Genomic DNA, 10,000 nt, shown 5'->3' with positions numbered 1-10,000 from the left:
GACACAAAACACCTGAGATCTGTACGAACTATGTTCGTGTCCAGATCGCCAGTTGACCCGGTTAGTTTGTCAGCCTGTTCATTACCATGGATACCAGTGTGACCTGGTACCCATATTAGCTTGATTGATTTGTTGGCACCGTGTAACTTACGAATGATATTACCCAGCAATTCATTTTTAGTGGTTTCTAAAGATTTAATAGCTTTAAGTGAACTTAATGAATCGGAAAAAATGACTATTCTATCGTGGGTCGTCGATAGTGCAAAATCAATGGCTTTATCAATGGCAAAAAGTTCAGCAAGAAAAATCGATGCATGATTCGGCAGTCTAAACTTTAGTTCACATTCAGTCGACCATACACCCGCACCTACACACTCATCTGTCTTGAAGCCGTCGGTATATATATGAAAAAATGATAGATGTTTAATAAGGATCTCTCTGAACCTCTGGCGTACCTCACCCTCCGGCGCCATGGCCTTGGCTGATGGAAGCCAGGCTTCCATGAAAGAAAAATTGGGTGTTTCCCATGGCGCTATATTTGTCTTAACCAGGGTATCGATGGTAGAGAGATCTATACCGACTTTATCAACGAGGTCATGGAGTCTCGTGGCAAAGGGCCTAGTGCCTCCATTGCCATTAGGGTGGCTCGGGTCTCGAGCCACCTTTGCGGCATAGGTCAGTGCTAACTGGCCGCGTCTGAGTCGGAGGGGAGGTACTCCTGACTCCACCTCAAGACGCTCGATCCGAGTACATTTTAGGGCTCCAAGACACACACGCAAACAAGTATTCTGCACAGCATCCAATCCTTTCAAACTTGTTTTCGATGCCGAACCATACACGATTGACCCATAGTCTACTTTAGACCTAATCAGGGCTTTATATACCATTAGCAAAGACTGTCTATCAGCTCCCCATTTATTACCAGAAATGCACTTTAATAAATTTAGTGCTCTTTGACATTTTTTTTTAACTGACCAATGTGGTCTTTCCAATTGGGTCTACTATCAAAAAGTAGCCCAAGAAATCTTGCAGAATTTTGAATAGGTATTGGGTGGTTGTCTAGAGTTAGCCTGATGTTCGGCTTCCTCCTATGTGAAAAAATTACCCCAATACTCTTTCTAATGGAAAACTTAAAACCCCACTGGAGGCCCCAGTTATGAATCATATCCAGTGCCAATTGGATGCGATTTGCTGAGAATTCTGCATTATTGCTGGAATGCCATAATGCACAATCATCAGCGTACAGTGAGTATTTAAGATTCCGAGGAGGAGCTGGTAAGATGTCATTTATCATACATAGAAATAGAGTTGGTGACAAGACACTTCCTTGTGGGACCCTGTTTGCCTGGACAAAAATGTCCGAAAAAGTGACATTGTCAGAAAACAATTTGACAGAAAACTTTCTGTCAGAAATGAAATTTTGAATAAAACAAGGCAAGTTTCCACGTAATTCGAAAGCATAAAGTTTTCTGAGTAGGCCATGTCGCCATATCATGTCGTAGGCTTTTTCTATATCTAAAAATACTGAAATCAAAAAATCTTTTTTGGCAATTGCCTCTTGAATACGACTGTCCAGCTTTACTAGCTGATCGAGAGTTTGGCGTCCCTTTCGGAAACCGCACTGCTCGTCAACTAGTAAATTACTGGAATTTAAAAAATGCAATAGCCTACTATTAACAATTCGTTCCATGACCTTGCATAAGCAACTTGTCAACGCAATTGGGCGGTAGGAGATGGCAAATCTGGGATTACCCCCTCCTTTCAATATGGGAATGATGTGGGCGAAGTGCCATGAGTTTGGAAAAGTGTGGCTTTTCCAAATTTCATTGTACACTTCTAGCAACTTAATCATGTCATCATGATTAAGATGCTTTATCATCTCATATCGAATCTCATCGGGGCCTGGGGATGTTCCTCTACAGGCTTCTAGGGCTCGGACAAGCTCATCTATTGTTAGATCTTTATTGTAATCAAGTTCATCTCCTGTGGCAAAGTGAATTGGTTGCAGCTCAGCCGCTTCCTTGATGGGCAGGAATGCATGATGGTAGTTTGCTGAGCTGCTTGTATGAGAGAACTGCCTGGCGAGTGCATTAGCAATGTCTCTAGGTGAATCGATATTATTGCCCTCTTCAATGATGTTATTGATTTTGAAAGATGTTTTTTTCTTATTGATTTTATTGATTGTGGACCAAACCTCTGATATTTTGGTATTGCTATTTATTGTAGAGACAAAGCTCCGCCAGGAGTCTCTTTTTGCTTGTCTTATTACTCTACGAGCCCTAGCTCTTGCTTGTTTGTAATTGCAAAAGTTCTCATTAGTGATGTTATTTTGGAAAAGCCTGTAGGCCTTATTGCGTCGGCACAGCGCCCTGCGGCAATCTGGTGTCCACCATGGAACTCTATGCTTAACGCTATCTGTCGAAGTTTTAGGAATGGATAGCAAAGCTGCTTCTATAATCGAATTCTGAATATTGTTTACTTTATCATCAATGGTTTCTCCAACAAGTTCGAGCTTGACGCTCCTTGTGAAGGTGACCCAGTCTGCTTTTTTTACGTTAAATTTAGGCGCTGAAGGCGTTCTCACTGTGTTGCATGAATATTTAATCAAAATAGAAAGATGATCGCTTCCCAACGAGTCGTCAATAGTGTGCCACAGGCACTTGGCTGCTACTGATGACGAGACCAGTGATATGTCTATAAAGCTCAAATTCCCGGTATTATCGTCCACCCGCGTGGGACTACCATCATTCAGAAGGACTAGATCAGACTCGTTAATCAGCTTAACTACTTGCTCACCTCTACCATCCAACCGTAGGGAACCCCATAACGTATGATGAGCATTAAAGTCACCTAAAATTACTTTATTTTGTGGCAGACGTTCCTGAAGAGCAAAAAGCTCATCATATATTATCACTTTATCAGGCGGACAATAAACTGAACATATAGCCAGATACGTGCCATTAATTTTTACTTTGCATGCGACAAACTCCAAAGTAGAATCAATAGTCACTTCTGTAAAAGGGAGGTTTTGGTGGATGTACATGGCGACTCCGCCTCCACCCCTACCTTCACGATCCTTCCGACATAAATGGTAGTTCCTGAGCGATACGACCTCGTCAGAGACGAGGTTTGTTAAATTAGTTTCTTGGAGAACTATAATATCGGGAGCATAGGACGAGGCTAATAATTTAAGGTCATTTACTTTAGATCTAAGACTTCGACAGTTCCATTGTATAATGGTTGACGCGATGATTACGTTTTATGGGGTTTGGAAGTGCCTTGTCCACCTGTTTTTATTTTCTTTTTATGGGAGGGAGGCGCCTCCTCTCCCTCGCTTCCCGGGGACCTCTCACGGGATGGTTTGGAAACAGAAGCCTCCATGTCCTGCACCTCCTGGCGAGGGAGACGACTGACAGACTGCGACCTGCTTCTCTCCCGAGAAACCGATCGCGAGCCAGACGAAGTCCTCACAGGAGTAGCCCGGACGGGGAGGTGCGCTCCGGACTGTGATTCGGTATCATCCTCCTTATGTTGTTTAGGCTGGGTTGATGCAGCCATTCGATCGACCAATTTTGTCAGTTGATAAACTTTAATATTTAATTCTTTAACGGTTTGTTTGAGTTCGGCAATTTCCTTATCCTTAGCTGCAAGCTGTTGACTGACATCACTTGTACTAGGGGCGTTGCTAGTTACCGTTGCAGCATAGGAAGTATCGGGTTTGTGTGTCAAACTTTCCACTTTCTTCTTAGCTTCAGTATAACTAACTTCATGCTTTCTCATATATGCTAATGTCTCAGTCTCCTTCTTCAGGATGCTGCACTCAGCAGATCCTGAATGATGGGGACCTCCACAGTGTGCACATTGGGAAATCTGGCTAGTACATGTGATGGTGTCATGGGCCTCAGCACATTTACGGCAAGTGAATTTAGATGAATCTTTGTCAATACATCTTAATGAGGTGTGTCCGAATTTTTGGCATCTATTACAACGCATTGGCTTTTGGACATAAGGTCTTACTTGAACACGTCCATAACCGACGTTGACATATTCAGGGATTTTATTCAAGGCAAAAGTAAAAAAACACAGTCCAGTTTTCGTTCGCACATTCCCGTCCTTCTTGGTCATACAATGAACGTCCACTACGTCTTGGTCCTTCATGCTCTCAAGAATTTCACTTTCATCCATCGTCCTCAAATCCCTGTGAAAGATTACTCCCTTACAGGTATTTGGGCCAATAGGAATAGTTACTTTTACTCGAAGATCATGAATTTGCGTCAGCTTAAGTAAATCCTTAATCTGGGAGTTGTATTGTACTTTAACAAGGAGGCTTCCATCTCGCAATTTTTTGACAAAATCAAAGTCGCCGTCCACTTGACCATCAAGGACCTTTTTGATGATAAAGGGGTTCACGTTCAAAAGCGACTGATTTTCATTCACGCATTTTACATTCGCGAACCTTGCATTCTGGGTGGGGATTTTGAAAGTTGGTCGTCTCGTCTTGTCATTCGTGAGGGTACCATTGTTCGTAGTCAGAGAGTGGTCATGAGTCGCCCCTCCTCCTTTACGAGGAGAAGGGGTAGCCGGGGAGTCATTCATTCTGGGTATCGGACCAGGTCCGACCCTTCTGCTCAAAGTCGTAGTCCTGAAGGGACAAAAACCTCTTAACTGTTGTTATCAACCTAACTGCAATAGCTAAGAGAGTGAATCAGTATTTCGTCCTCTACCCCCCCAGTGGAAGCCTGGTTGCGTTCAGAGGGATCGAGTTATGTGTGGGACACTTCCTTACCGCCGAACTTGCCTAGGCGAAGGACGGTAATTCAATGCCCACCCCCCAAGCGAATACGGGAGTTCCGAGGAACTCCGGTAGGCTCAGGAAAGTCACATTAAAATGAAAAGAATTCAGGACTAAAGGAAAAGTGCGCCCAAATGACGCCCCAGACTACTGGGCCTCCCTACCCAGGGGTCAAAGCCACAAGGGCTACCCTGGTGTAGAAGAGAGCTGCGGGTCTGAGGTGGGGTGCTGACTACGCCTACTGCCTCGTGCCACCTGCAAAAAGCAAGAGCACTGAAGGTGCTGACAAAGCACTAGAGTGCGAAAGGGTCTGTTATGACAGGGTTAACGTTATTTCAATTACTCTATGAACTCAGAAACAATAATGCCAAGCGAGACGAGAGGCCCCGGGCTCCAGGGTAGCTCAAGTGGCGCAAGACTTCTTATTTATTGTTGCTGCGTTTAAACAAGGTGTTGCCTCATCAAACGTTCATACACGAGTGTGTAACCTTCACAACGCTAATCCGACGGCCAGTTATAGCAGACATTCCAACAAGACCGCCCACTTCCTACTCCTCCAAGAGTAGTTGGGCAGTTAGGGTGTATGCACACACACACACACACACACACACACACACACACACACACACACACACACACACACACACACACACACACACACACACACACACAGACACACACACACACACACACACGCAAGGATATATATATATATATATATATATATATATATATAAATATATGTATATATATTTATAAAGAGAGAGAAAGAGAAAGAGAGGTGAGATCAATAGGTAGATAGACAGATAGATAGAGATAGAGAGAGAGAGAGAGAGAGAGAGAGAGAGAGAGAGAGAGAGAGAGAGAGAGAGAGAGAGAGAGAGAGAGAGAGAGAGAAAGAGAGAGAGAGTGAGAGAAGAGAAAGCGAGAGAGAGAGGGGGGGAGGGGGGCTTTTTCCGATTTTTTGGGAAGCTGCTCATCTTTTTTACAGGGCTCATCTATAGCCTACAAAACGCTGGGCAACTGCTTTTCTCTTTAGTTCTTTATCAATCTATCTATATATATATACACACCTTTCGTTAATATCGTGTGTACATTTCGTTTTATTTGTGTTTTCTTGCGTGTTTTAAAAGTACCAGTACATGACTGAAGTTTGAAAACCACTTTCCTGGACCTATGGTTTTGTCCTTATCTCTCTTCCCATTGTGTTCTCTTTCTGGTGTTCCACCTTCGATATATCTTTAGAGATGGGAAAAACGGTGAAAAAAAAATGAGTTTATTTAAGGAATGAAAGATATAACGATCACACCCTCGGACTTATCATCACCGCCGAGAAGGTAGGCGACCGCAGTCCCTGCACCGCGGGATAAGTTGGTAACCTCAGCGACCTATCGTCTGGAGTAACCCGACCCAGCGCAGATCCTGTTACTTGAATTTTATATTATACACCAGCAAGCAGAACGGTCTTGATCTATAATTAGCGAACTAAGAGGCAGGGGGCGAAGGAGAAGAGAAAATGAGGAGACCGAAATGAAAGTGTATATATATACACACACGCGCATATATATATATATATATATATATATATATATATATATATATATGTATGTATTTATACATATATATACATGCATATATGCCCACACACACACACACACACATACACAGACACACACACACACACACATTCATACATACATACATATATATGATATATATGTGTATTGATATATATATATATATATATATATATATATATATATATATATATAATTTATATATCTTGGTCTGAGTGGTCAGATGCCTTCGAAGTAATGCCCTCTAACTACTGTAAACTGTCAGTAAGGCCGGCATGCCCGCAACACTACCATCGTGTGCCATACCCCATTTGCTCACGACCTTTGACCTTCTCCATGACCCATACAAACACTGGAGTCACGGTCCCGCTCTGACGTTGCCCGCTCCTGGGGGCCACCACTCCAGGCACATCGCCGGGCCTGCCTGCTGCCCAGGTCTACTACTTCTGCACAAGCCGGCCACTTGTGTGTGTGTGTATGTGTGTATGTATGTATGTATGTATATACATAAGTGGGTGTATATATATGTATATGTGTGTATACATATATATAGACATGTATAATTACATTACATGTATATATAAATCAATATATATATATATATGTATATATATTTGTACATATACACAGACACATATACATACATACATACATATATATATACATATGTATATGTATTATACATATACACATATATATGTATATTTATATATTTATATACATATATATATGTATATATATATTATACATATACACACACATACATATATATATGTATATATATGTATATATACATACAGACATGTGTGTGTGTGTGTGTGTGTGTGTGTGTGTGTGAGTGAGTGTATGTGCGTACATATACATATATATACACACTGAGACATGTATAATTATATATATATATACATATATACATATATATGTATATGTAAATATTTATACATATGATTGTGTATGTATATGCTTACATATATACATATAACTATATATACATATATGAATATATATGTGTATATATATATCTACACACACACACACACACACACACACACACTCACACATACACACATGTGTTTTTGTATGTATGTATGTACACACACACACACACACACACACACACACACACACACACACACACACACATATATATATATATATATATATATATATATATATATATGTGTGTGTGTGTGTGTGTGTGTGTATATATACACACACACACACACACACACATATATATATATATATATATATATATATATATATATATATATATATATATATGTATATATGTGTGTATGTGTGTGTGTGTGTGTGTGTGTGTGTGTGTGTGTGTGTGTGTGTGTGTGTGTGTGTGTGTGTGTGTGTGTGTGTGTGTGCATACACATATATATATATGTTTATATATATAAAACTATATTTTTAATATATATATATATATATATATATATATATATATTGTATGTATGCATATAACACACACACACATATATACATATATGTACATAGATATATGTATATATGCATATATACACACACACACATGTGTGAGTGTGTGTGTGTGTTTGTGTGTGGAACATATGTTCAAAGAGGATGTTTTATGATATCTTATGATATGATATTTACTTGCAGGCTCTTTCATGCTGAAACATCTTTTATCAGAAAAAATATCTTATCTAGATATCTTGAGATGTACATTGAAACCTTATCAACTGAGGTACAAATATCTTCTACGCGATAAGAAATTTAAGCATGAATTCCTTAAAGCACGTCCCGGATTCCCCCGCATGCAGCTACAAGAACGTAAACAATGTGATGTGGCAGAAGCTAAGCGGTGGAAGCAGCGGCTGTCAGGTGGACGGAAGGTGAGCGTGGGAAAGGCCTGTTATGTGCAGGTTTTTTGGGTTTTGTTTTATTTCATCTTTGATTTTTTAGTAAATTTGTATTTGATTGTGATAAATGGGCGCATGGTGCGGTGTCTGACGATGGGCAGTGCGCGAGGAAACCACGGGCGTGAGGAGATAGTAGGAATGAGGGGTCAATATGGCAAAGACCATCAGGAAAAAAATGGAAATTAATATCGAATATTAACCATCACCAGACGTGTTGTAAACTTTCGGTGTTTGTTACGAAAATATCTCTTAGAACTATAACTCTGACAGTGGTGTTTGTAGGTTTCATAAGTTGTATGATTACGAGATATTTTAACCAGCCTTTTGCCGCGTCCCATGTCAAGATGGATTTTGTCGCAGCTGTAACGTAGGGTTAAGATGGTTCATATAATGTTATCAATTCACAGTGACTTTCTAAAGAGGAATATTATTCTTGCAGTTTTATTTTCTTTAACCTATTATAACATCAAAGAATAATGTGGCCTTCAGGTTTTATGCTCATATTTGCCTCTGCCATGTATTTTATGACATGGGAAAGTTCATCTTTGTTCCTTATGTGAAGTTAAATAATCAGAAAGGTATTCTAGCACAATCATGGAGGAGGAGGAGGTTTGCTGACCGCTGCTTGAGCACCAAGTGTGGAGGCCGTGACATCTTTGAAGTGTGAATCTGGAGATATTGAAGGGATCTTAGGTTTTTGTTTGCTTTGCATTAATTATTTCTCATAGCTGATAGTGTGTATTGTTACATTACATTTACATTAGTTTGTAACTATCTGCAAGTTTTATTCTTGATGAATATCTTATTTTGTAATCTTAAATAGAAAGCCTACAAATCATAAGTCTAAACTGACAGTGGTGCAGGTCAAAGGATGTTGCCTTGACTGATGTGCCTTTAACATTCGGGCAAAATTAAGATTGGACTAGTTACTCAATTGCTGTTTATTATGCCAAGGGGAACTACAAGTGCTATCTGTTGGCAGAAGAGAGCCAAAGATCACCATTTTAATGACAGTGCACTAAATCCCTCACCTTTTTCAGGTTGGAAGATTGGATAAGTTTGTGGATAAAGAAAAATATTCCAGAATGAAGAGGCAGAGGAAAGAAAATGAAGACCAAAAAGATTTTGGTCTCATGGTTGGTAATAGTGAGGAAGGTATGATTTTTATTTTTACTTTTGCCATGTATTCTTGAATAAACTTAGCCTTTTTTTTTTTTTTTTATAAGAGAACTGATTAAAAAAAAATTCACTGGAGATTGAAAAGAATTTTGTAGGCAGTTGAGTCTAATCATTCGTTCTTGGCTGTTTCAGAAGGAAGAATAGAGTCAAAAAAAAGTGTCCGCGGAGCAAATGACGACCAAGCCAATATTTTTTTACTACTTTTCCTTTACGTGCTACAAGGAATTCCCCTGGGATTAGCGGGTAGCATACCCATGATTCTACAGAATAGGGCTGTCTCATATAAGGATCAGGTATGTATTGTATAATTGAGTTTATACAGTTAAGGGGACAGTCACTGTAACTTTTAGTCAGATATTTTTTTTCTTAAACTATTGGAAAAAAATTGTGATAGATAGATAGATTGTGATAGAATTTGGTAGGGAAATAATAAAAAACACATAGTGGCCTTTTTTGTTAACCCCCCATGCATACAGGAGATAACACACATCACTTGGCCGGTAGAGGCACCTAATTGAAATAGTGTTATGAATTTCTCTAATAGAATCATGTACTAGAAT

General features: G+C 39.8%; 1 protein-coding gene across 2 annotated transcripts in view; it reads left to right on the top strand.

Moving 5' to 3' along the window:
* Positions 1–8,124: 8,124 nt before the first annotated feature.
* Positions 8,125–10,000, top strand: part of LOC125046179 (acetyl-coenzyme A transporter 1-like) — a 13,256-nt gene continuing 11,380 nt past the window's right edge. The window contains exons 1-3 of one of the 2 annotated variants that reach the window (XM_047643871.1): positions 8,125–8,234; positions 9,302–9,416; positions 9,573–9,733. In XM_047643871.1, the coding sequence (XP_047499827.1) occupies positions 8,157–8,234; positions 9,302–9,416; positions 9,573–9,733 (354 nt within the window). In that variant the 5' untranslated portion in view covers positions 8,125–8,156. The other variant, XM_047643872.1, reaches the window with a different exon arrangement.

This window comes from Penaeus chinensis, chromosome 38 (genome assembly GCF_019202785.1).
Source record: "Penaeus chinensis breed Huanghai No. 1 chromosome 38, ASM1920278v2, whole genome shotgun sequence".
NCBI lineage: Eukaryota > Metazoa > Arthropoda > Malacostraca > Decapoda > Penaeidae > Penaeus > Penaeus chinensis.
This window is presented reverse-complemented; position numbering and strand designations above follow the sequence as displayed.